Here is a 26,851-nt window from a genome sequence, read left to right on the forward strand (position 1 = left end):
TGGGTGCCTGTCTCCATGGCCTCTGTCCCCTTGGGTGCCTGTCCCCGTGGGCACCTGTCCCCACGGGTGCCTGTCTCCATGGGCATCTGTCCTTATGGACACCTGTCCTTGCACCCATGGGTGCCTATCCCTGTGGGTGTCTGTCCTCATGGCCTCTGTCCCCTTGGGTGCCCGTTCCCACAGGTGCCTGTCCCCGTGGATGCCTGTCCCTGTCCCCATGGACACCTGTCCCCTCAGGCACCTGTCCATGTGGATGCCTGTCCCCGCCCCCCATGGGTGCCTATCCCTGTGGGTGCCTGTCCCCATGGCCTCTGTCCCCTTGGGTGTCTGTTCCCGTGGATGCCTGTCCCTGTCCCGTGGGCACCTGTCCCCTCAGGCACCTGTCCCTGTGGATGCCTGTCCCCACCCCCCATGGGTGCCTATCCCTATGGGTGCCTGTCTCAGTGGGCACGGGGGCTGCCAGAGCGCAAACCCTTCCCTAGTGATGGGGGCTGCTGTCTCAAGCTCGTGGCCTCTGACCCCAGGTCTCCAGGTGCCTCTCCAGTCAGGATGCCATCTACACGAGGACCCACACCTGCAGCGGATATGCCGAGTCGGGAGCAGTCACTTCAGAAGTGGGAACCACTGAGTCACATGTGTTAGGGCTCACGAGCAAGTAGAAGATCGCCAGCAGCTGGGAAGGGCGTGTGCATGTAGAGCGCCGAGCGCACCGTGCAGACCCCCGCTTGTACAGCTTCCAGGGGCGCTCAAGGGGCCCGGGGGGCACGACCCTGGCTGGGCACCGGGGCCTCTTGCTCCGCACCCACCAGCACACGTGGTGACAAGTCTCTAAGGCCGTGTGCGTGTTTCCTTTACAATAAACACGAAATCACAGATGCGTTCACCTCGTCACTTGTCACGGTTCTGTTTCTGTCAGTGCTTGTGTTTCTCTACAGCAGGACAGTGAGGTGGAGACAGTCCAGTGCTTCCTGTGACTGTTTATGTTTTATAATCCACCAGTAAGCAGACCCATTTCCTGATTCTCCAGGATGGATTCCTCCTAACGGAGACCAAGGAGCCCTCTTGGGGCCCAGCCGTGGCCCTGGCCTGGGACAGCACCCACCTACTTCTGCGGGGCCTGGGCTCCTGTGGGAGTGGGCTGGTCCGCGCCCCCACCCCCCCAGCCGGGGCTGCCCTGTGTCTGGCTCTTCCCGCTGAAAAGCATCAGCAGCAGCAAAGGTTAGTTGTTATTCAGGAAGGCCTCCTTGTGAGCCGCCCACTGGAGGCCTTCGTGCAGACCTGAGAAGCGAGGGAGTGAGCCCAGGGGCTCCAGGGGCCACCAGCCTGCTCAGAGGCGGCCTTCTGTGGAAACAGCGCTGCCGCCGCGGGGCCGGCCCCAGCCTAGCCGCCGAAGCGCCGTGTTAAACACGAAATACCAACTGCTCTTTTATTCACACCAGATGCTCCTTGGAAAGGACGGTGTCCAAGGTTATTTTTAACCAGAGCATGCTCTCTTATCCAAGACTCACAGACAGAGACGGACCCGAGCCCTCAGCAGCGAGTCTGGGGGGCTCCCCTGCCCCCGGGACCTGGCTCAGACCACACAGAAGATGCGGGTATCACACAAGAGCCCTTTATTTCCTGGTTTTCTGTCACTTGTTCCAGAAGGGTTTGGTTTTAAAGATCTAGTGTGATTAAAAACCGTTGGCCATGCGGCGAAGTGCCGTGCTCTCTCTCGCTGCTTCACAAGGCCCGGTGCCGGTGGCCCTGCCCTCGAGGCGGTGGCCAGGTCACGCGTCCGAGCACAGCTGTCGTGGTTAGTTGTGTGGGCGTGAGTGAGCGAGCAGCGTTAGTTTTGCACAGAGTGAAGCACGTTGATTGTCCCGGAGACTGTGCCACTGTGCGTGGAGGCTTGTGGGTAGCAGACCCCGCAAGAGGCTCTGGGTCTGGGTTAGGGAAGGACAAACATTCTCGAAGGACAAACAGGGCATTTCATTCGGCAGTTAGGGCTCTGAAATCAGGAGGAAAGAGTTAAGAGTGTGATTATGGCCGATCAGGCGTGTCGCACGCTCAGGAGGGCCGTGGCCAGCACGTGGACCCCAGGGCGCCCAGAGCTGGACGCGGCTCCCTGAAGGGACGTGGCGGGAGAGCTTTACTTCTCCTGAGTGGACAGGCGGTAAAGGGCTTCGCCCAGGCGTGCCAGCTCCTCCTTGTGCTCCAGGTCCTGGTACAGGCCCGTGGGAACCGCGTCCAGGCCGTGCAGCAGCCCGAACAGGCAGCCCGCGATAGTCCCTGTGGCCCCGCTCTCGCCTGGAACGGAAACACAGGTCCTCAGGGGCCCTGGGACCTTGTGCTGCCGGAGCCTGTGGGTCTTTCCTGCGCACTGTCACCCCCAGACCCTCTTGCCAGGGGCCCGTCTCAGGGACCTCTCTGGGCAGCTCCCTCCCTCCTCGCACAGCCGGATGCACATGAGCGTGTGCCGATTCCCGTGCTGTCCTGGGGCCTGGGCACTCAGGGACCTCATCTGTGGGGTGGTGCTGGCGTCTCTACCGCCTCAGCACCAGGAACTGAGGGGCTCCGATGTCCACGGATACTCCGTGCCCAGCACGGGGTGACATCTGCCTGGGGTCCCCTTATTTTACATCTGCGGGGGACAGTGGGCACCAGCAGGGAGCAATCCTGCCCGGCCCTGGGACAGTCCCGGCCACCACCCGAGGGCTCAAACCTGAGGCCAGCGATCCAAAGTGCTGCAGAGCTCTCTTTGGCTACAGAGTCCGTGGGACTGTGCACGGCCCGTACCAGCAGGACCCAGTGGCCTCGAAGGAGAGGGGGCCCACACCCTGCTCCCCGGATGCCATTTCTCTCAAGCTCAGACTGGCACAGCCACCAGAGGCAGCACCACGCCCAGAGAAGGACCCACATCCTGGGGGGTCAGAATCCGGACATCCTGGGCAGGTGCTTCGGGGTGGGAAGGGGGTGCTGGTCGCACATCAAAGAAAGCAATCTCACCTCCATGACACATGGCCCGCTGGCAGAGCTCTGTCCAGTTGTCCCCAGCTCCTAAGAGAGCGTCGTAGGCAATCATGGGGGCATCATGGCCCCGCCGGCCCCCTCGGCCTTCAGAGCTCCATTTCCGGTAAGCCTAGAACAAAGAGCCAGGGGTCAGGGCATATGTGGCCACAGGAAAACCAGTGCTGCTTTGCACTGGAGCCCGTGCTCCCGGAGTTCACCTGTGTTGTAGGCACTGCCCCAGGGCTGGGGGTGATGGTGCGCAGGAAAGACCCACTACTTGAGGCTCCTATGGATGCAGACACTCCACAGAGCAGACCCGAGCCCATGTTAGGGTAGCCGAAAAGTCTGTGGGAGAGTCAGCACCCAGCAAGGGACCGAGAGCCAGTGCTGAGGCTGTTAGGACACATGCCCCTGGTCTGCGCAGGGCACGGGGCGAGTGGGCGCCAAGGCTGGCTGGCGGTGCAGAATGACACCCTGCAGGTGCGCCACGAGCAGAAAGCCTGTGAGGTGGACGCTGGAAGGTCACCCCCCTGTGCCTTAGCAGCAGACTCAGCGTTGGTTTGGGGACAGCGGCACCTCCCTGTTAAGGATCACACGCCTGGGCCTTCAAGCACCAAGGGGAGGTGAGGGAGATACGTGGAGGTACACGGAGGGGCTGTGGGAAGCACCTGAGGAGGAAGGGTGGGCCCCTGCTCTCCCCCTGCACCTTCCCGACACCTGGAATGCAGACGTGCTGGCTGGAGCCAGAGCAGCCAGCGTGGATTACAAGCTGTGCACTCAGAATGGCAGAGCGGCCACACAGACGTGTCCTCAGCTCTCACTGCAAGCGACTTCCAGCTCAGCTCTGGGCTCCGGGGACATAAGCAAATAAGTTTCTATCATGGCTAAGTCACAGCGACTCGGGGTTTTCTCTTGTGCTACCAAACCCGATGCCGACAACGTCAGTCAGCTCTCCCAACATGAGCAATGACAGTGGTGTGCACGTGTGCATGACCTTACTCATCGGATACAACTTCATGCCCCGGTGCCTAGGAAACAACGAAGTGAAACCGAGTGTCTTCTAGCAATGCCGTGCTTATAATGAGGTAATGAAAACATGAAGTACTCTGTTTCACACATGCTTCCTCCAGGAAGTCTTCCAGGCCCCCTGCTGCTGCCGGGGGAGCCCCCAGCCCAGACTCTAGAGGTAGCAGAAACAGCCCAGCTGCAGTGGCTTCTCGGTGGGGACCCCGGGCAGCAGGACCCTGCCAGCTGCTGTCCCCACCACTTGGGCACAGCAAGACTTACCTTTTCTCTTTCCTCCGCGTCGTAGCGGTCAGGGAAGGTGGCTTTACTTCCCGTATCTTCGCTGATTTTTCTCTCCTCCAAGTAAAACTGCCATTTTGCCTCAAAGTAAAACCAGTGCTCCTGGTATTCTAAACACAAACAACAGGGTGGGCTGCACATGAGGGCCACCAGCTGGGGCGTGGGGACGGTGGGGCAGGGGCAGAGGCAGGAGGCGGGGGCTGAGCCTGGTGAGGGGGCAGAGGACGGAGGCCGCTTTGGAACAAGAGTGAGGAAGTTGGGAGTGGGGGACAAAGCAACCGAGAAACTTGCTTCGCTGACTTAACAGGGACTATGGTCCTTAGAAGAGCATATTGTCTTGAAAGCTCTGACCCTGTATCTTCTCACCGAAGCGACACAGCCTGCAAAGGGCGGCGGAGGGCGTCTCCTTCTCGCTGCCTGTCGCCTGGCATGCCAGCCCCAGAGGAAGGACTTGCCCACGTCACGTGGGGTCTGAGCGGCAGCTCCTCGGACACAGATGTAGGAACGTGCTCTGCCCTCCGAGAACCCGGGAGGCACCAGCACCTGCTGGGCCCTCCCACCGTGGTGGCCTCCTTGCCAGCCTGGCCCTGAGGGGTGCCCGGTGTGCCTGTGGGAAAGCCCCGGTTCAGGAGGTCTGCTCGTGGGCAGGAGCAGAGGACAGAGCTCCAGGGGACCAGCCGGTGGCTGCAGGCAGGCCCCAGACAGGCCCTGGGACAAGGCTCCCGGTCCTGAGGGAACCGCAGGCCCTTGGAAATGCTGGCCCGACTCTGCTTCACAAAACTAAAAGCAGAGCCTACCTAAGGTTGAGGAAAGATGACAGAAAGTGAGGGAAGCAGCGGGCAGGGACAGGGCTCTGCCAGTGCACCGCGGCCTGTCTCCCAAGCAGGTGGGCCACCAACATTGGAACAAGACGTCCAAGGGTGAAGACAGGGAACTAATTTGCCAGTTGTCCTTACTGCCGATGGACATTGTCACCACTAAGCAGAAGGCCCTGCAGGAATAGAACACTGTTTTCTCTGGACGATTTGAGTTTCTGTTAAAAAGGGCATGTGCGCCTGGGTGGCTCAGTCGGTTAAGCGTCCGACTTCAGCTCAGGTCACGATCTCGCGGTCCGTGAGTTCGAGCCCCGCGTCGGGCTCTGGGTTGATGGCTCAGAGCCTGGAGCCTGCTTCCGATTCTGTGTCTCCCTCTCTCTCTGTCCCTCCCCCGTTCATGCTCTGTCTCTCTGTGTCTCAAAAATAAATAAACGTTAAAAAAAATTAAAAAAAAAAAAAAAGGGCATGTGTCTGGGGCAGCTGGGCGGCTCAGTCGGTTGAGCATCCGACTCTTGATTTCAGCTCAGGTCATGATCTCAGGGTTTGTGAGTTCGAGCCCCGTGTCAGGCTCTGCACTGACAGTGTGGATCCTGCTTGGGATTCTCTTTCTGTCTCTCTTTGCCCCTCCCCTGCTCTGCCTCTTTCAAAATAAATAAACTTTAAAAGAATCGGCATGTGTCATAGGTCATAAAACTCCATAAAAACACATTTAAAGTTAAACAGAAAAAATAAAGTCTCCAATTTTCTGACCAATGCCTGTCCTCCCCATCCTGTCCGAGGAGCATCCCTGACTCCGCGTAAGCACAATCACTGCATGGCCCACAGCAGCCGCGTGTCCCCGTCTCTCCCGCGGGAGGAGGTGACCCTCACAACCCAGTGACCACAGGCAGCCCCAACCCCTCCAGAGCCCTGAGGCAGGAGTGACTTAAACCAGTCGAAAATACGGCCAGTGTGGCACTATGTTCTATAATTAGTTTATAGAGGGACGTGTAAGTTCACTGTGGGCACAAGGCTCTCTGCTTCTCACGGGAGCCGGGCCCTGTGGATAAGAGTTTCCCAGCGCTATCTCCTTCTAAAGTTGTTCTAGAAGCTTCTTGAGAGGCACTTAGAATGAGTCCCTGCTTGTCAGATGGTGACAGGAAAGTGATTCATTGATTGGTTCCCCGTCTCAAGACCACAGCCTCGGGCTGCCCAGAAAGCCCACGGCCCCATTACCTCACTCACACTCGTCTCCCTCTGCCTGTGACAAATGGCTTTACTCCAGACATGCCCCTGGGCTGTCCCTCCTAGGGGTGAAAGAACCTTCTGGGGCTAGCTGCCTGAGGAGGAAGCCACGGGTCTCCCAGTCCCCCACCTGCCTCTCACATTTGTCCGCTTCGGGCCATGTGGGGAGGAGCCTGCTGAGAAGCCACAGCTCACCTGGCCACCAGCAACATCGAGGTCCCCTAGGACCTCTGCCGGACCAGCTGATGGACACCTCGCCGGTGGCCAAAGAGGGTGCGAGCCGCTTGATGGGTTTGGGATAACCAGGAACAGACAGATGTTCCTGGACGCAGATGTCCCGAGGGGGCACAGACCCCTGTGTGGCCTTCATGGCAGCTGGCCACAGTGGGGAGCAGTGCAGACCCCGTGTGTCTGGGGAATGGGTGACCAAGGACCACCCGGAACAGCGACCCAGCTGCCCTCAGAGAGCGGGAGGGTGGGGTCCCTGCAGAGGCCAGGGCGGGGGAGCAGCACTGGCATTGCGCCGGGTCTCCTGGCCAGGAGGCCCTCTGCCGGGGACGCCTTGGGCCTGCTTTCTGGGTCAGCCTGCTCACATGGGGATGCTCTAGGTTTCACCATGGGACCAACAGACCTCCAGCTCTCTGGGAATCGGGTCTAAGTGAATGACACCAGCCTTTCTGCTGTCAGCTCGGGCATGATGGGAAGAGAGGTCGGGCTCACCTGCCAGGTGCCGGATGGTCTTCTTACAATACTCCTCTGCCAGCGGGACCGTCTGCATCATGTCTCTGCCCCACTGCTCCAGTGGCTTTCCTTGCGCGGCGTAAGATGCAAACAGAGCCGTGCACAGGGACCCGAGGAAGCCTGGAGGGCACAACAAGGGCATGTGGGTGCCAGATGCACCCTTGGCAGGTGCAGGGTCCTGGGCTAGGGCTTCCCGGGCTCTGCCTTCTGTTTCCTGCACACAGGCACATCACACCCCCCTAGCAAGGCTTGTTGTGGGGACAGACGGCTCTTTTTTTTTTTTTAAAGCAGGCTTCATGCCCAGTGCAGAGCCCAGCACGGGGCTTGAACTCACGACCCTGGGATCATGACCTGAGCTGACATCAAGAGCCGGACATGCAACCAACTGAGCCCCCCAGGCGCCCCGGGGACAGATGGTTCTAAGCACAGGGGAGCAACCACCAGGCCAGCCTGAGGCACACAACCACACTAAGACCACGTCCACCCAGGAAGAGGCACCGCCATCTCGAGAGATGCTCTAAGTGGCTTCTGGCCACTGCAAGGCATCACTACAGGTGGAGTGAGTGTCCAGTTCTCAAATCCAGGGTCAAACGAGGGTGTCCCCGGGGGGGGGGGTGTGGCACGGCATGGCCCTTGCAACCTCAGGGCCACGCCAGTAACAGTGGACACTGAAAATGGCCTTGAAAGAGGGGAGCAGCTGTGAGAGAGCAGCTGGCAGCCTCTGGACTTGGGCTGGGGAGGGCGTGTGCCCGCCTTCCACCTACGGGAGTAAGACGTTCAAGCGATTCTTCTTATTTAAAATTAGAAGCTGACTGCCCTTCTAAGTCATGACTCTGAGTCAGGTGCTGGGGCCCCCGCCTGCCCTCCCTGTGTGAGGGACATACGGACACTCTCTCCTCACGCACGGCCATCCTGTTACGGGGCGGGGGGGGGAAGAGAGGCATGACGATTAGGTGTTCCAGCTCACACAGTCTGGCTCAGGCCCCCACCGGGCATGGCACTGGGCGGCAAGCAGTGCCCAACACGTGTGATAGAAATTCGGGTTCCCATGGCTTTGCTCGGAGAGCTGGTGCTTTGCCTTTATTCTGACATGCCTGGCACCAAAACCAGGGAGAGTCTTTCCAAGCTCATCCCCAATCCTGCTTTTAGGGCAAAAACAGCATTTAAGCAGAACCGAAGACTGAAAAGCCCAAGTCCGCCAACAAGTAATGCAACGGAACAGCGGGTAGGATTTCCACGCAACCCGCTGGGGGAGCTGGGCGCGGGCACCGCTGGCACGGCCTCACCTGTGGGGTGGTTGTGCGTCATCCTGCCGCACTCGATGCTCACTTCCACAAGGGTCTCCAGGCGCTCCGGCTTCCAGTACCGCATGCCGATGCACATGGCTTTGGTGGCAGCTCCAAACCCTGAGCCTGCAGGGAGCAGAGAACAGCAATCTGCAATGTTCACAATGTCCTGAAAATGTACACAATGTCGTGCAGTCCCACGTTTATCGCAGCATCATTTAAATGAGTGAAAAACGAGCAGGCGACCCAGATGCCTGACAAAGGAAAACAGATCAAACAAACTGAAAAGCACCCGCACTGGAAAGTTAGGCACTAACACAGAATTCTTGACGGCCGTGCGCTGCTGCTGGGAAAGCAGACGAGGTGTCTGTAATCGCACGTGCTCTCTTTTTAGAAACCGTTTCGTGGAGTTATAAGGGACACGTGATCAACTGCACACATTCCAGGCGTGCAAGGCGATGAGCGTGAACACATGGTGCGTGCACGAAGCCCTGAGCAGAGATGGTGAGCGTATCCAGCAGTCACTCCGAACGTCTTCTTGTGCCTCCCGGCCTCCCAGCGGCCACTGGCCTGACTCTGCAGGCCAGTTTGCATTTCCCAGAGTTTTATGTAAGTGGAATCATGCGGCATAGAGTCGTTTTTACCTGGCTGCCTTCACTCAGGGTAATCCTCTTGACACTCCTCCGTGTTGGTGCAGCAAGACTGCTGTGTGGAGGGGCCACTGCCGGTCTGGCCACTGACCCGCTGCTGCACACCTGGGTTGTTTCCTGCCGGAAGCTATCACAGACAACGCCATGGACACTCATGACCAAGTCCTTGTTTGGACATACGCTTTCTTGGGCAGATACCTCAGAGTGGATCACTTCGCTCACATTTAAGGAGCCGCCCAACTGGCTTTCAAAGTGGTCATCACGTTCTACGTCCCACTGGCGGTCCCTCTGTGTCCCGGGTGGCACTTCACGGTCCGCCTTTCAAATTCAGCCCATGCAGCGCTGTGTCTTGTTGGGGCTTCATTTTCCCAGTGACGGATGGTGTTGAGCAGGTGGCCACAGGCATCTTCCTTGGGGGATTGTTTGTTTAAATAGTTCTCTCGTGTTTGTACTGGTTGTTAGCTTTCTTTTAAGAGTTCTTTACACATTCAGGGTACTTATCAGATGTGTACTTTGCAAATATTTTCTCCCACTCTGTAATTCACTGTTTTATTCTTCTTAACGGCCTCCTGGAGAGCAGAGCAGGTTTGGGGAGTGTGTGTTCGCTCGGCTCCCTGGAGAGCTGTGTACACTCGGTATGTCTCTTCTTCAAAGGTGTGGTAGGGTCTCCAGGGAGGCCATCTGAACCTGGGCTTTCCTTTGTGTCTTGCTGTTTAGATGCTCTCCTTCCTCTGGAGTGACCTTTGGTAGTTTCCGTCCTGCAAGGAATTTGTCCATTTTATCTAAGTTGTGATATCTATTAGAACAAAATTTTAAATATATTCCCTTATTTTCTGTAGAATCTGAGGGAGGTTGCCCGTCCGCTATGTCCTGATCAGTCTAGCTTCAGCTTCATCAATTTCTTTATCTTCTCAAAGAATCAGCTCTTGGTTTTGTTAATTTTCTCTACTGTTTTCCTGTTTTCTGTGGGATTGACTTCCACTCTGACCTTCATTACTTCCTGTCTTTTGTTTCCCTTGGGTTTAATTTGCCCTTTGTTTTCTAGTTTCCTTAAAAAACATTTTTTTTAATGTTTACTTATATTTGAGAGAGAGACACAGAGTGTGAGCAGGAGAGCGGCAGAGAGAGAGGGAGACACAGAGTGTGAGCAGGGGAGAGGCAGAGAGAGAGAGGGAGACACAGAATCCGAAGCAGGCTACAGGCTCTGAGCTGTCAGCACAGAGCCTGACATGGGGCTTGAACTCACGGGGTGTGAGATCATGACCTGAGCTGAAGTTGGACGCTTAACCGACTGAGCCACCCAGGCGCCCCTGGTTTTCTAGTTTCTTTTCTTTTTTTTTTTTTTATGTTTTTATTTATTTTTGAGACAGAGAGAGACAGAGCATGAGCAGGGGAGGGGCAGACAGAGAGGGAGACACAGAATCCGAAGCAGGCTCCAGGCTTTGAGCTGTTAGCACAGAGCCCGACACGGGGCTCAAACTCACGGAGTGTGAGATCATGACCTGAGCTGAAGTTGGACGCTTAACCGACTGAGTCACCCAGGCGCCCCCAGTTTTCTAGTTTTTTAACGTGAATATTGAGACCTTAATATGGAAATCTCTGCCCACAACTCTGGGTTTGTCAATTTCTCTTGCTGTCCTACTGGTTTTAGCTTCACATATTGTGAAGGCTTGTTGTCAGTACAGGAATGTTTGGGTTTGGTATGTCTTCCTGATGAATGGATGCATGTGTCATGGTGAAATTGCCTTTTTTTCCCTTGGCAACATTGTTTGCTCCAAAACATACTTTTTGTGATGTTAACGGAGCCATGCTGACTTTCTTCTGACTGGGGTTGGCATGGTGCACCTCTTCTCTCCCTAACCTACCTGTGCCTTCATATGTAAAGTGCACATCCTGTGAACAACCTAGAGTTGGGACTTGTTTCTTTATCCCATTGGAGTCCCTGCCATCTATTTGGAGTCTTTAGACCATTTACATTTGATGTGATCAGGGTCAAGTCTTTTGTCCTGTTATTTGTCCCCTTTTCTGCCCATTTTGGGTTCAATGTTATCGAACAGTGAGGGCAGCTGCCCATCCCATGTGAAGATTTCCACCGTGTGGAAGTTGGAAGGTGGAGGATGGCGCCCACCACCACGAGGAGGAGCCCTCAGACCCTCAGACCTCGGCAGCTGCATCTTCTCCCGTCTGGAATTGCCCGGCGGGGGGTGGGGCGGTGGGGGCACATAACACAGGGACGCAACACGGGGTAGCACTTCCTTCCAGGAAACAAAGCCTCGCAGGGAGACCTGCGTTGGTAGCTTGCTCTGGTCTCCCATGGCAGTGGCCCCTCCTGCAGCCGAGGTGGGGCAGGGATGCTGCACACACCCCCTCGTGCTGCAGGGGAGACGAGAACCTGCAGCTCTCCTTGTGGGGTGGCTCCCCCTGCGGGGTTGGCTAGGGTCGTGTGGTGCTCATGCTTAAGCACTATAGGGAAGGTCACTGCATGCCTAGAAGACAGGGGCGGTTTCTCCTGATGAGGGGGAAGAATCCAAGGCCAAGGGACAGCCTCGCACCTGGTCTCCCCCCCGACGGGATGACCCAGCCTGGGGCACTGTTTCCCCAGCAAATATTCCTAAATGATTCCACTTCTCTTTTCTTCGCTTATTAGTTATAACTGTTTTGTTGTATTAGTGGTTGCTCTGGGGTTTTGAGTGTCTGCCTGGGACTTACACTTACCACAGCCCACCTCACACCGCCACCCTTCCCAACCGGCCTCCACAAGGTAGCGTCAGATACCTGCTCATAGCATTTTATAAACCCGCAGTACCTCATCATTTTCAAGTCAATTATCTTTCAAAGAGATTTCAATAGGAAGTTAAAAATTCTTCTGTATTTACCCACATAGTTAGGATTTCCATCCAAGTTCTTTGCACAGACCCGGATTTCTGTTCCATGTTGGTTTCTTGCTGCCTGAGGGACTGACTTCCGTTAGCCCTTCTCCATGTGGCTCTCTGGGTGACAAATCCTTTAGCTTTTGTTTGCCTGGAAAGGCTATTTGGCCACTGTTTCTGTAAGAAACTTTTTTGGAGGCAGCACTCCAGGGTGAAGTAGTTTTTCTTCCGTGCCTCAGTGACACTGCCCACGAGCTCTCCGTGCGTCACTTCTGACAAGAGCACCCTCCTCACTTTGGCAGTCAGCAACAGAACACACGTCTCTCTCCTGATTGTTAGTTTTGAGCAATCTGACTGCCAGCTGCCATACTGTAGTTTTCTCCGCGTTTCTTGTGCTTGGAAGTTCCTGACTTTCTTGGATCTGTGGGTTTACAGTTTCATCACATTTGGAGAGATGTGGGCCACTATTTCTTCAAATCTTTTTTTGTTCCCCTGCATGCTGTCAGGGAGCCTGTTACGGGCATGTTAGGATGCAGTAGTCGTCCATGGCTCTTTTCATGATTTTGGATTCTTTTTTCTACATGCGTCCCATTCTGGATTGTTCCTATTGTCGTGCCTTCAAACCCATTAAATTTTTCTTCTGAAATGTGCAATGTGCTGTTAATCTCAGCCAACGCATTGAGAAACTCAGGGATCTATCCTCAGTATAAACTCAGGTTGGGGGGTGTCCATCCTCCTTATAAACCCTGGGGCGGGTGTCAATCCTCAGTATAAACCCAGACCGGGGGTCCAGGACCCCAGAAGCAGGTGCCCTGGAGGCAGAGACTCTGGCTACGTAAATACATCAACACATCAAAGCATCCTGGAGATAGACATTTATGCTAGTTGTGTAAGTTTTCCTGATTATTTGGCAAAAAATAGCCACTTAGAGGGAAAGCAGTTGAAAATATTCCTTAAAACGAACCCCAGATTGGTGTCACACCATCAGGGAGGCCGGCGTCCTCTACGTGGAAGCCCCGGCAAGTCCCTCTGTGTCACGCAGACCTGCAGGTTAGTGGGGTGACACGTGGGTTAGTGTCCAGGCCACGCTCCAGCATGCACTTTACAGGGAAAAGACAGCACCCCTGACCCTTCTCGTTGAAAGGTGTGTGCCAGGCGAGGAGATAGTTATCCGGCTTCAGCTGTGAGCAGCCTTCCAGGGTAGCTGGGTCAGCCCAATGTTCTGGAAGCTTCTCAAGGACTTCCACGTAGCGCCTCACCATCTCTCGGTAAAGGTCATCCAGACACCAGTAGTCTGGGGAGGAAAAGGCAGGGTTAGACTGAGAAGGCAGGAGGGCTACTTGGTCAGCCCCCAACCCAGCAGGGACAACAGAGATGCAGGCGGTGGAGGACAGGGGGCTCACAATCCCCCACAGTCTCATGGAGTCCCCCACAGGCTCCCATAGTCCCCCACATTATCCCACAGGCTCCCACAGACCCCCACTGTCTCTCAGAGTCTCCCACAGGCTCTCACAGTCCCCCACAGGCTCCCACGGTCCCCCACCGTCTCCCAGAGTCCCCCACAGGCTCCCACAGGCTCCCAGAGTCCCCCACAGGCTCGCACAGCCCCTCATAGTCCCCCACAGTCTCTGAGTCTCCCACAGGCTCCCAGAGTCTCCCACAGACTCTCACAGTCCCCCACAGTCTCCCAGAGTCCCCCACAGGCTCCCAGAGTCTCTCACAGGCTCCCAGAGTCCCCCACAGGCTCCCACAGCCCCTCACAGTCCCCCACATTCTCCCAGAGTCTCCCACAGTATCCCAGAGTCTCCCAGAGTTCCCCACAGGCTCCCACAGCCCCTCACAGGCTCTCAGAGTCCCCCACAGTCTCCCACAGTCTCTCAGAGTCCCCCACAGGTTCCCACAGTCCCCCACAGGCTCCCACAGTCCCCTGCCATCTCCCAGAGTCCCCCACAGGCTCCCACAGTCCCCCACATTATCCCACAGGCTCCCAGAGTCCCCCACAGGCTCCCAGAGTCCCCCACCGTCTTCCAGAGTCACCCACAGGCTCCCACCGTCTCCCACAGCCCCCCACAGTCCCCCACATTATCCCACAGGCTCCCATAGTCCCCCACAGTCTCCCAGAGTCCCCCACCATCTCTCAGAGTCTCCCATAGGCTCCCAGAGTCCCCCACCATCTCCCAGAGTCCCACACAGGCTCCTACAGTCCCCCACAGGCTCCCACAGTCCCCCACAGTCCCCCAGAGTCCCCCACAGGCTCCTACAGTCCCCCACAGGCTCCTACAGTCCCCCATAGGCTCCCACAGTCCCCCACAGGCTCCCAAAGTCCCCCACAGGCTCCTACAGTTCCCCACAGGCTCCTACAGTCCCCCACAGGCTCCCACAGTCCCCCACAGGCTCCCAGAGTCTCCCACAGTCCCCCACAGTCTCCAAGAGTCTCCCACAGTCCCCCACAGGATCCCACAGTCCCCTATAGACTCCCAGAGTCCCCCACAGGCTCCCAAAGTCCCCCACATTATCCCACAGTCCCCATAGTCTCCCAGAGTCCCCCACAGTCTCTCACAGTCCCCCACATTATCCCAGAGTCCCCCACAGTCTCCCAGAGTCCCCCACAGGCTGCCACAGTCCCCCATAGTCTCCCACAGTCCCCCACAGTCCCCCATAGTCTCCCACAGGCTCCCATAGTCCCCTACAGTCTCCTACAGGCTCTCATAGTCCCCTACAATCTCACAGAGTCCCCCACAGTCCACCACAGTCTCCCACAGACCCCCAAAGTCTCCCATAGTCCCCCAGAGTCCCCTATAGGCTCCCAGAGTTCCCCACAGGCTCTCACAGTCCCCCACAGTCTCCCAGGTCCCCCACTGTCTTACAGAGTCCCCCAAAGTCCCCACATTCCCCCACAGTGTCCCACAGTCCCCCCATAGTCTCACAGAGTCCCCCACAGTCTCCCAGGTCCCCCACAGCCCCCCCACAATCCTGGCTCCTAGACCAGTGCAGCATGCATACAATTCACTCTAGATTTTATTCAGAAGTCAGACATTAATTAGAGTTGGTGTATGTGCTTCATGCTCTGGTTGCACAGGACAATCTAGAAAAACCCACAACCCTCATTCCCTGCTAAAGGTTCTGTCCATGTGACGACAAGCTGGCCTGAAATCTGCCTGGTCCTCGGGCTGCTGGAGACCCACGCCTCCACGCAGCTGAGCCCCTCCCATTTCCACCCCCTCTCTCACTCCTGGAAACCCCTTGTGCTGCCCCACCAGGCACTGATTGGTCCAAACCACACTGTGACAGCGTTTGGGGACAAGCATGTCTCAAGCCCCTTGAGGATCACAGGCATGGAGGGCAGAGGAGCTGACGCACTGGCCACCTGCAGTCTGGGGTGCCGCCCCCCAATACCGTCAGGCTCTTATCTGTCACAGTGGGTTTTACAGGGAAGGCTCCGGGGGTTAGGTTATGCAACTTGCCCAAGGCCCGAGATGGTAAACGGAGTCCGATGGCAGGCCTGAGCATTTCTATCATTAAAGTAATGCACAGCAAGAGCTAGAGGACACCTAGCTCCAAATTTGGGGTCCAATTTGCCTCGTTCCATCAGAGAGCAGGGCTGGTGGCGACAGGGTCACTGTGCCAGGCCAGCTGGGCAGATACTGGGCATTTCCAGTGTGCCTTTTTTGTTTTAGTGAGAGCGCATGAGCAGGGCAGACAGAGAGGAAGACACAGATCTGAAACAGGCTCCATGATCAGCGCAGAGCCCAACACAGGGCTCAAAACCAAGACCCTGAGATCATGACCTGAGCTGAAATCAGTCTACCAACTGAACCACCCAGGCGCCCCACGATGTGACTCTTAACAGCCACCAACAGACTAATTCTGTACCCAATCTGCATTTCAGGCCTCAGGAGCTGGGACTGCCCCTGACTGCTCGGGGCACATACCCCAACTCTGGGGGCTCTGGAGTAGGGGAGGAGGCCGGGACGGGGCAGGGAGACCCCCTCTCAGGCCGCCGGAGCTATGAGCAGGCAGTAGAGGGGTCTTCTCATTAGGCGCCCAGGGTCAGGGTCCCACTGTGGAGGTGAGGGAGGTGCATTTGCCAAGTCTCTGCATCATCTGGGATGAAGGCCTCCGTCCCTGCAGCCGTTAGGGCAGGTGGGCCCTCATGCCCTGGAGGGTGGACTTGGTCCTCAGTCCTTCTGTCCCTGCTTCTATGCCCCGCATGGTTGGGTTCTGAGCAGAGGCAGAGAGTGCGCGGCCAGACCCGAGCGCAGGAGGCATGGGCTCTGCGAGGTGTGGGGCCCGTGAGCCACTGGGATCCACTCAGCCCTGGGGCGCCAGCAGCACCCGTTACAAAACCTTCTTGACTCAGTCCACGGTTAGTGAGCCTGGCCTTTCCAGACCCTCTCAAATAATTCATTTTATTCTGGAATCACATCCTTCTAAAGGGGGAAAAAACTCCTTAAAAACAAAATGTCAACATTCTTCTGTGAGTGTCCAGTTCGAATTTAAACGAGAAGCAGACTTTGCAAAGCTGCAGGGGCCAAGGAGCCTCTTGCCAAGGCTTCTCTGCTTGAAGACACAGCTCGTCAGCTCATTCTTCTCTGCCCTCACCACCCAGTCTCCTAAGAGACAGATCTGCTCACGAAAACCCTGTGTGTCTCCCAACCAATGTCACCATAAAGAAACGGCAGCATAGCAAGATCGAGTAGCTTTGTAGTAAAAAGTCAACTTTCCAAAATGCTGTTACCGCCAGCGAGCCAGTGATGGAGGAAGAGGGAGAGGTGAGTCTGGACAGGCCTGGTCTGCTCACGCGTGGGCTGGACCCTGCACTCCCCTGTGGGTTATGGACCGTGGCATCTGCCACCGCCGCAATGGGCTAATGTCCCCCTCCCTCCAGTGCCGCCGCAGAGACAGGCTACCCTGCCTGGTCCTCGGAGCAGGACATTTAGAAAGACAGACATTAACTATCGTGCCATGAGCCACCTTCCCTTAATAATTTATTAAGTGCAGGGGTGCCTGGGGCGGGGAGGCTCGGTCGATCTCAGCTCCTGATCTCAGCTCAGGTCCCGATCTCACAGTTTGTGGGTTCAAGCCCCGCGTCTGGCTCTGCGTCGACAGTGTGGAACCTGCTAGGGATTCTCTCTCTCCCTCTACCCCTCCCCCACTCGCACTCGCTCTGTCTCTCTCTCAAAATGAATCAAGAAACTTAAAAAAATAATTTACTAAGTGCCCATGCCGCCCCACTTGATCTCACTTGACCCTATGATGAAGGCGTCATCATCCTTAAGTACAGTGCAGGAGGGAAAGCAAGGTCAGCCGTTTTCGGGCCAGTGAGCCATGGAGAACCAGGACTGCCAGGCTCTGGGGCCCCTGTGGCTGAGCCCCCTTCTCATCCTCAGGTGACAGGCACAGGGCCATACACGCAAGGGAGCCCCTGGTAGGTGTGCCCAGCGAGCTCATTGGGCAAGCTGCACAAACTGGATTGTCCCCCGCCCTGTGTGGTATTGGACACTGCTTCCTAAGCCAGTATCTGATCTCATTCCCAAAAGTAGGACATCCCACAGGCTGTCCCTGTCCTCGCATCACACTCACACTAACACAACTGCATAGCCACACAGTTGGTCGGCCTACGGCACCCAATAATGGGACTTCCTTGGAAATGCCACGCCACAGTTACACTTTGAGAAAGTCTACCTGTCCTTGGAAAGCGTGTTGGAGAACCACCGTCCACTGGGACCCCCGAAATAGTTGTGTGGCCAGCGACTGCGGGTGGCTGGGGCAGGGCTTAACTTACATGTTGGAACCCAGTTGTCTGGGTTCCAGTCCCTGCTCAGACTCTCGCTTGGCTATGTGGCATTGGGCAAGTTACTTAACCTCTCTGTGTGTCTGTTCCTTTGTCTGTAAAACTGTAATAATGGTGTCAGCCGTCAGGGTATGCAAGGGCCAGGGGATGGTACACGTAGATTCAGAACAGTGCCTGGCCCCTGAGTGGCGCCACATCAGGGCTGTAGCCATCACCATTAATGCAGCTCAGAGGCCCCTTCTCTAGGCTACAATTTGCTATTTAGAGAAAAAAAACTGGGCTGTTTGACAGCTAAATTTAAAGAAAATTTCAACTTGTATTTTTAGTGACTTGAAAAACTATGCCTGCTTGTGCTTCTGGAGGCTAAATTTAGGGACATCTTCACGAACGTCCCCTTGTGGATTGCGGACCAGAGGGTGCTGTGTACCAGCACCCCGCTTCCCACAGCCAGAGGCGCGGGGTCCCCTCTTTGGAAACAATGCCCAAACACTCTCCGTGCTCCCATGTGATGTGCTCCCACAGGCAGTGCCCCCCACATGCACATTTCACACTGGGGTAGATGATGTCCTATGTCTGTCAAGAGGGCTCAATCTAATCTCAGAGAGCATGACACGGTCAGGATTGCGTGACCCTGCTGGCGTCTGTCCTGGGCGCCTACACAGGCAGACACAGGCCGTGGATCTTGCCATTCACAAAAGAGACGAGGGCAAGGAGAGGACACGTGGGTGGCATCAGACACACGTGGAAGGAGCGGGTGTGAGAGTGAGGGCCCGTTGTGCGCAGCTTCGGGAAGCCAGCAGGTTCTGCGTCCAGAGACAGGCCCTCGTAGGGGCGGCATCGCTGCTCTGGCTGCCAGGATGCGATTTCACACTGCTGGGTCTGCCTGGGAGCCTGGGAAACTGGGGATATTTGGACTCAAAGACACTTCGCCGCCTCACGCGCTGGGCGCTATCTTATCTGTGTCCTCACCCTCGCCAGAGCTATTTTGGAACTGGCTGCGGCGAGGACGGCATTCCTGCGGAATGAGCACAGAGCTAAGCTGAGCGAGCCCACGGCTGACTCGGACCGGCACAAGGGCCCAGACACGAGGCCTCGTCTACCCAGCCGTGGCCCCAGACTTTCATTTGGCAACGGCAGACTAAAAACACCTACAGGTTTTCAGAGAGCGTGTACCTTGTAGGAAAGCTGTGCTACACGTATGTACACCCACAGCTTCTCTGAGAATCATGAAGGCACATGAAGGATGGTCCTAGAAGCCCCCCGCCCCCACCCAGCCAATGCCACAGCATCGTCTCAAGACACATTCGTGTGTACACACACATCTGAATCCTACTTTGGTAGATGGCATTCTGCCTGAGCTCATTGGGATTTAGAAGTAATCCTCAAACAATATTATCTTAATGGATCCAAATTTCAAAGGGCTTATTATTTTATGTTCTTTTGAAATAAAATCAGACGTCTTAATATCTGCAGTGAAAAGTTGAACCCTCACCCCAAACCACCAAGAGCAGATTTAACTGGTTTTAACCCTAGAGACAGCAGGCTCAGCCTAGCAGACGTTTTACAAACACAAATGAAGAGTCACTATTCAGAGTAAAATAACCCAGACAGACCGTGAGAAGCGCCGTCTGACCGTCTGACCAGGGAGGGGACGCTGGTGGGTGTGAAACCCCCTTCCTGCGGTGGCATGGGGGACAGGGCTGGGGGCTCACCCGCGGTGCGGGGCTCTGGGGACCGGGAGGGGGGTAAGAGGGGCAGGGTGGCTGGCTTACCTGTGGTCAGGGCCGCGGCCGTCGTCAGGTGCATGATGGTGTTGTCACTCACCGGCCACCTCTCCTGGGACGGCACCAGCTGGTCCTGGCCCCCGCTCGCCCGCGGCTCTTCCTGGACCTTCCTTCCGGAAGCGCTGCTGTCCTTGCGGGCGTTTCTGTGCCCGAGAGCGTCCCCCACCGCCCCCAGCAGCATGGCAGCCTTGAACTTCTCCATCTCGGGGTAGCGCCCAGCCCCTGGGCCCCTCGGAGCCGCCCTCCGTGCGCCCCGCGGACTCCGCGCCGACCGGCTGCGGGCAGGAGCTCCCCGAGCCGGGCGCTCCCGTGTCTCCGCAGGCGGCGCCCTCTCCTCCGCCCCCCTGTGCCCCGCCAGGAGCCACGTGGAAGGCGACACCGCTCCTCACCCGGGGAGCCCGCGGCCTGAGTCAGCGTCCGCAACAGCTGCGGACGCCTCCCCGCGGGGCGGCGACCTCTAAGCCTGAGCCCTTGGCTGTTCTGGAAGGCGCGTGCCTTTCTACCGCTCCTGCGCGGGTTCCAAGGCGCTCCGCCTGGCGAGGAGGGGGCGGGGAACCCTCGCTTCAGAGGAGCGCACAGCACGGTGGTCCCGGGGTCCCCTGGTCTCCTCTGCCCGTGCCCCCACCCACACCCAGGCCGCGCTCCTGCACACTCTGCCCCGACAGCTCTTTTTCTCGTTTCAAGTCGACAGAATCGTAGCCTGTGAGGCCTTCCCATCTGGCTTCCCTCACTCAGCATAGCGCGCAGTTTCACCCATTACGTGCACGGTTTTAGTTTTTGGGAAACTTTTTGATGCCTGAACGTGTTTGGTAGAGAACTCAGTAAATGCACGGTGCACGGGAGAGAAGCCCCTCTAGCCTCAGCGAGGCGTGTCACGGACTCCTCTCACCTTGCTGTGCTCTCCCATGGCCGGGCTCCAGATGGCAGCCGTATTCAGACCCCCCCCCCCCCCCCCCCCCCCCCCCCCGCCTCGTTTCCGCATTTGGATCCGGATCTCTGGAGACGACGCTGAGGGGTAGGAAGAGGCTGGGGTGCGTGTGAATGTGCAAACTGGGCTCTGGGTTTGGAATCGGGAGTTAGGAAACTGTCCCCCTCGTGGGCCTCACTCCCCCCTTGGCCCCTGGGACCTGGTCACTCACCAGACCAGAGTGGGTCCCATCACACCTGGACTTAAAAAGCACATGTGATAAAAATAACGTTTCTTTCAGTAATAACAAGATACTGAGCTGCACTTGAGCACACAGAGCGTTAACTCAGCACTTGTTACAAAGGAAGCCCTGGAACATAATTCCAGCACAGAGGCCTGGTGGGGGAGGCATACCGGCTCCTTGTCCACACTGCAGCCCTCTATCCAGACAACTGCCCTTCATGGGTGGAAGTGTCCTTTGGCAGAAACAGCTACTGTTGAGGGCAGAGGAGTTTCCCGGCTCATTTCTCTTGCTGACCCTGAGGCCATGGAAACCTTTCCTGAGGTGGCCAGCAGCTCCCCCACACCGTCCCTGCCTTGTCCAGCAGCACTTACTGAGCCTGGGCCGAGCGCCTCCAACCACGGTGTGCCTCCCCCCATGTGGCCTGGAGTGTTGTACTTGGACGACGTGCACGAAGTTCAAGTGAAGCAGTGACGTGAATATATCCCCAAGATGGAGATGGGGTCATGTCTACTCCGGGAGACACAGGTAACACGTCTTTATTCAGCCTGTTCTATTTGGGGGTCTCGTGTATTCTCTGTATATTCCTGGTTTGCATGTCCATGTGTCCTCCCACAGGATTCCCAGCAGCTCAGGGAGATTCTGCCGGTTACAAGAGAGCTACAACTCTTCACACACAAACAACCATATTTATTTAATGCATTATGCGGTCACGAAAAGGAAACTAAATGGCCAAGCTTTGTGTATTGGGGTGCGGCCATCTACGTGAGCAGGCAGGCTGAACATGGGTGGGATGTCCCCAGAGGGGCCGTTTTCCCGCTGGTCCTGTGGCATCCAGCAGCATCTGAGCAATCGAGAATAGAGTTACAAGTGCACCACCACTGCCACACCAGAGAACATATTTTATTTCAACATTTCCAAAGCTCTTAGCACTTTTCATGGCACGCGTGCTTTAAATAAATAGAATAGAAGAAACCGCAATCTTGAAGAGCCTTTGTCCGGCCACTAATGTTCCGTTATTTACTGATGACCAAGTGCACAGAAGCCCCCCCACTCCCACAACTTCGAATCTTAAGAACAAGGTGTTGCAGACCTACAGCCTCCTCCGTGAACACTTACACGGCAAGAATCTGCGAAGCCTCGAAGGATGCTTTAAAGCTGTTGAGGTTTTTATTACATAAAGTGTATGCTCTCTTAGAACCACAGGCTGGCAGGCAGAGACGGGCCTGTTGACCCTGTGGCAGACGGGGAAGTACAGGCCCAGGAGACACCGCGGGACTCAATCGTGCATCTGTGTAGGGCCCAACCCAGCCCAGACTCTGGCCTGCAGGCCTCAAGCCCCCTTTCCCACCCGGACAGCCTGCGGCCTCTCTGAATGACTCCTCTTTGGAAGTATAAACAGTTCACACATGGCAAGCACACGAACACCTCCCATGGGCACAGAAGCTTCCTGAAATGCTGAATCCCAATTTTGAAAGTCACATCAAACTACACATTTTAGGCACACTGCCCATTCACGGAAAGTCCACTGTGAACTTCCTCTCCTGTGAAGTGACCCCAGTTTATCTGTCTCATAAATGGGATTGCAGACAGGGTAGTAGGCACACTTGGGACGTGAAGATCTTTTCAAATATAACGCAGGGTCTGCACAGTGATTTTTAGAACACACAGGAGCTTTCCCAACAGGAGGAACAGGTAATGTCACAGGCTCCACCATCAGACAACACGGCAGAGTCCATGCCTCGCCGGACGGCCTCCTCTCACAGATGGTAATGCGACGGTCACACACTGCAGACGTAAATGAGACGGGGCCTTCCCGTCTGGGCGTCTCGGGTAACGGTGTGTACTGTAGCTTCCGAATGTGCGCAACCACGCAGAGGGCCAGAGGGAACAAACTCACTCCATTTCTGAATCTATAATCCATTGCTCATAAAAGAAACACTTTTCAGGGAAAAATGTCTTTTTAAACGTAATAAAATACTTTTTTTTTTTTTCTAAAGCATACTGTACAAAACTTTTTCGGAAGCTCATTCAAATGACACTGGACAGGACAGACCAGCTGACTTGTAAACAGTACATGATAAAATGTCCCTGGAATCCCATGGTGACGGGTGCTGTCACCATGCAGACTGCAGCATGTCAGGAACCGTGAAAGCACGTTCACATGAACATCTACGGGAAATTAAAATAAAAACAGACCCAATAAATCCAGATGCTTCATAATTCAGAAAACAGAAGTCTTGATTTCCCGGCAGTAAGTTTAAAAAGTGTTAGGATCTGTGTCCAGATCCTTTTTAGGACACATTCCTACTAGCTTTGGCCTGCAGAGAAATACAGCGTCCCACCAAGGGCACAGACACCGTTTCACAGGTAGGATTACAACGTGGCTCAGCGGGATCTGTGCGAGCCGTGTGTTCATGCGCCTTCACGGGAGCCGCCGATTCAACCGCACACTCTGCAGATCTGCAAACAGGCTCTGGGTGACTTTTTCACAAATATGATAAAAATCATGCAGAAATTTCCTAAAGCAGCAGCCACAGGACCATCCCCAGACATCCTGAAGCAGCGTCTTCTGAGAAGCTCCTTACGTGTCCACTCAGCCCTTTCTGTGTGCAGGGGGAGGTCAGACGGGCGCCAGGGCTCCTGGGAGGAGGCACTTGCTCTCGGTGTCTGTGCAGCTTCACTCTCTGCCTAGAAAGGGCGGCGCTTACCACCCGTCACGACTGGCCGTGCATATTCTACAAAATCATCTATCAGAACAGGCCACGCTCCTACAGGAAAGCAAACACAGATCTTTAAAAACCAGTCTAGAGCAGTATTTTTATATCCAGAGCATTCTTTCTGCAGTCAATATTTGTGTTTCAGGAGCTGAAGTGAGTCATCTCACAGCCCATCTCTCTGGAGGGATTGCCGGTGAGATCCATTCCTCTTGCTGTAGCCAGACCCCAGGCCAGCACTGGTGCTCCTGTGTGGACGTGGCCTCTAGCGACCAGGCACTCGGGGCCGGCCAGCTGCAAGGCCTGGGCCCCTGTTCCAGGCAGTCGGGACCAGGCACAGGGCCTTCCACCTGCCCTGCAAAACACTGCACCCTTTTCTCCCTGGGCCGGTTCCCTCTCCAGGCCCAGCCTCCCCACCACCCCCAGGTAGCCCGGACCACCCCAACCCCGCTGGCCAGGAACACACTCACTGTAAGCTGCCGGCCCCTTCTCTGCAGACCAGCCACGTCTCGCCACCGCAGCCACACTCCCTGGGCTTCTGTCTATGGTCAACTATTCACGTTTATTAAATGCCCTCTCTGTGCTGAGTGCTGGGGACGCACACAGACATGCAACGCCACAGGTGCCCCAGAGCGGTCGCCTCCAAGCTGGGCGCTGAGGGAGCATGCAGTGGGCAGGCTGAGACTGTGTCCTTCCCTAAAGCGGCACAGTGCCCATAGTGGCGGGCACACAAATGCTCCCTGACTGGCTGTCCTCAAACATCTCAGGGTGGGGACCATGAATATGTGATCATGTTATACCAGCTGGAATCTTCACATGGTAGAATGCCTAGCCTGAGGCGCCACCCAGGATTACGTACCTGGAAGAGCGGCTTCCAAGCCTGTTTGTTCCCACGGCTCTGCCGCAGGGCTCTCTGCACATCCACTTTTGAAATGCTTTAGTTTGTTTAGGGGGTTGTCCTCCTAAATTAAACTAAATACGAAGCCCTATTTTTCTCGTGTGGTTGACAAGACATAAAAAGAGGGTAATACTGTCATCACCACCACCCCCACTGCACTGAGGGGCGGGGCCCAGAGGCAGCTGGAGAAGGTCACCACCGTCCTGCCCCCAGCAGTCTGCACATCAGCATTTCTGGACATCATCTGAAGCACTACAACTTCCCGTACCTTCTTCATCATAGTTAGACATATCATCTGCAATCATATTTCCAAAATCTAGCAGAAGGTTCCAAGTGTCCCTTGGGATTGATCTTTTGTGATGTTCCTAATACACGAGAGAAAAAAACCCACCAGACTTAAGAAACAGACGTGACCCTTGGGCATCCCAGCGGCCTCGTTACTTCAGCACACACCGCGATGGGGAACCGGCACCATCACACGTGGTCAGAAGTAATGACAGTGTTCTGGGTATGGTAGGAGCTACGTGATGCCAATGTGCAAATACACAAAAGCAGACTTGTTTAAAAACAGAATAAACATTTAAAATAGAGATTATAATCTGTTTCACTCCAATACAAGGGCAATGCTTTAAAGCTCCACCTAACGCCCAGCCAATTGGCATATGGTGCGGGACACCCGGCCTGTGGCACACAGATACATGTACTTCTCTGCACGCCAGGTGGGTCCTGCAGTGGGATGGGCCATTTTTCAGATTTCAGGTACGCCACACGCGTGGACAACACGCATCTGTGCTGTGACTCTCAGCGGGCGGAGGGGCGCTGGCTCCGCCCCCTCTCCCCGCCCCCCCCCTCCCCTTCGGGCATAGAGCTCCACACCCACACCCGCCTCTGCACTCGTGTGGTAGAGGCGAGTATATTCACAGATGACCCAGAAGCCACCCAACCACATGTGGACTTCTGCGGCCTTCCTTGCATACCCCTCCTGTCGTCCCGGCCTCAATTAACCTGTTTCCACTGTGCTGTGGGAGCCTTCGTCCACACTGAGAGTCTGGGCTTTTGTCCGCTCTCAGGCCTAGGGCTCTGTGCTTGTCCCCAACATGCTGCTGTCCCCATGGTGCCGTCTCTGGGCACATGAGCAGGGTCCCTGGGGAACGCCTGCACTCGAGGGCACTGGCCACAAAACTAGTGAGTGGCGGAGCGGACTAAACGTGACACAGGCTGTGAACCTGCACATCGGCTTCCCCATGCTGCTTCGAGGAGGACCCCACACACGGCCCCCAGCGGGAAGACGGTCCTCAGCCAGGCCTCACACATTCGCAGAGGAGTCCACGCGGGAGATGTGGGCACGTTGCCATCACGTGACTGTCTGCTCTGGAGGGGACCCTGGTGCTCCACACGCTTCAAACAGTGACGCCTCTCTCCCTTCCCCCAGGCCGGGGGCTCCCCCACCGAGGAGGCCCCTCCAGGTCAGAGACTCTCCTGAGGGAAGCCCAGCGAAACCCTCCTTTTTCCTGCTCAGTTAGCATCATAAACCACATCTTAAAGCGTAGCAGACTGTGGACAAGCTGGACAACAGGATACAACCCGCAGTCTGGAGCCCGTATGAGCTCACAGGACGTGTGTCGCTGCAGCTTCGGGAAGCCTAGAGCCAGGTAGTTGGAGTTCTGCAGACAAGGGGAGGCCTGCGAGTCATCTGAAACCCCAGCCTGAGAGTCCCGCGGGGCTGCCGGGAGCCCTTCTGAATCCAGCCTTGGGTAGCCCTGCCCGTTCCTCGCGGTGGTGAAGCCCGCGGCCGTTCGCCAACTGCCTGGCAGCCACGGTACAGAACCCCCCGGTCAGATAACACGGGCGGCCACACAATGTGCTGACCCCTCACACTGGGCACACACAGCAAGAAGCAGAAGGACACTTACCAATAAAAAGCTGTTCCAAAGATCTAAAAATTTAAACCTTCCAGATAACACTAAATTCCAGTATGCAACAGCCATTTCTAAATCTGGCAAAAAGAGAGAAAGAGCAGTTAATAAATCCCAATTTCTTTTTCCACTGCACAAAATGTGACCACTTCTTAGCGCACTGGTAATCACTTAGTAAAACTCAGCACTCTTACTGAAGAGTAAGACGAGGCCCACCCCTTACAGAACGTTCCTGATATTGTGAGTGATCTAATCTTCTAACTTGGGGGAAATCTCTTTAAGTGGTCTGTGCCTTGTTATTCAGACAACGTACACAACTGTCCCTTAATTAACATCAGTCCGTAAGACTCCCATTTCTGTATACACAAGGCTTTCTTCAAACCTCACTGATGCAACCTGGATACTGTTCTCGCACATCAGGTAGTGTCAGAACATGCTGAACTGCAAGTTAAACAACCAGTCTTGATGGAAGGGAGGCAGTGTTTTCCCAGTGGGCGGGAAGAGTCCAGCTCGGAGGGAAGCCACACGAGATGGCCGGGACCCCTCCAAATTTCTCAGGGTACAGTCAGGACACAGCAGCCCAGGGAGGGTGCTTCCATTGACTCGCAGACATTCCCCGCCTAGGCCGGCTGCTGATCACAGCCCGTGTCCTCCATTTTCCGGGCCCAGAAGGCAGCGGTTGTGTAGTCGTGTCCTGAAGCTTCTACACAGA

At 55.9% G+C, this 26,851-nt stretch overlaps 2 protein-coding genes across 7 annotated transcripts in view; both read right to left on the reverse strand.

The window, feature by feature from the left end:
- Positions 1-1,597: 1,597 nt before the first annotated feature.
- On the reverse strand, positions 1,598-19,888 carry ADPRHL1 (ADP-ribosylhydrolase like 1). Of its 2 annotated transcripts, XM_042930661.1 has the most exons (7): positions 19,449-19,888; positions 13,012-13,176; positions 8,363-8,488; positions 7,056-7,196; positions 4,279-4,406; positions 2,989-3,121; positions 1,598-2,289 (listed from the first exon to the last, which is right to left on the reverse strand). In XM_042930661.1, the coding sequence occupies exons 1-7, from the start codon at positions 19,660-19,662 to the stop codon at positions 2,132-2,134; spliced, it is 1,065 nt and encodes a 354-aa protein (XP_042786595.1). In that variant the 5' UTR covers positions 19,663-19,888; the 3' UTR covers positions 1,598-2,131. The 2 variants fall into 2 exon arrangements, with proteins under 2 accessions (XP_042786595.1, XP_042786605.1); XM_042930671.1 differs by lacking the exon at positions 13,012-13,176.
- Positions 19,889-21,277: 1,389 nt separating this feature from the next.
- Positions 21,278-26,851, reverse strand: part of DCUN1D2 (defective in cullin neddylation 1 domain containing 2) — a 31,679-nt gene continuing 26,105 nt past the window's right edge. For 3 of the 5 annotated variants that reach the window (XM_042930680.1, XM_042930696.1, XM_042930689.1), the window contains 3 exons: positions 26,137-26,219; positions 24,492-24,588; positions 21,278-23,379 (listed from right to left, as the gene is read on the reverse strand). In XM_042930680.1, coding sequence (XP_042786614.1) covers positions 23,300-23,379; positions 24,492-24,588; positions 26,137-26,219 — 260 coding nt within the window. In that variant the 3' untranslated portion in view covers positions 21,278-23,299. Of the gene's footprint in view, positions 23,681-24,184; positions 24,589-26,136; positions 26,220-26,851 lie in introns of all 5 variants that reach the window. The other 2 variants (XR_006200378.1, XM_042930709.1) reach the window with 2 other exon arrangements.

This window comes from Panthera leo, chromosome A1, assembly GCF_018350215.1.
Source record: "Panthera leo isolate Ple1 chromosome A1, P.leo_Ple1_pat1.1, whole genome shotgun sequence".
NCBI lineage: Eukaryota > Metazoa > Chordata > Mammalia > Carnivora > Felidae > Panthera > Panthera leo.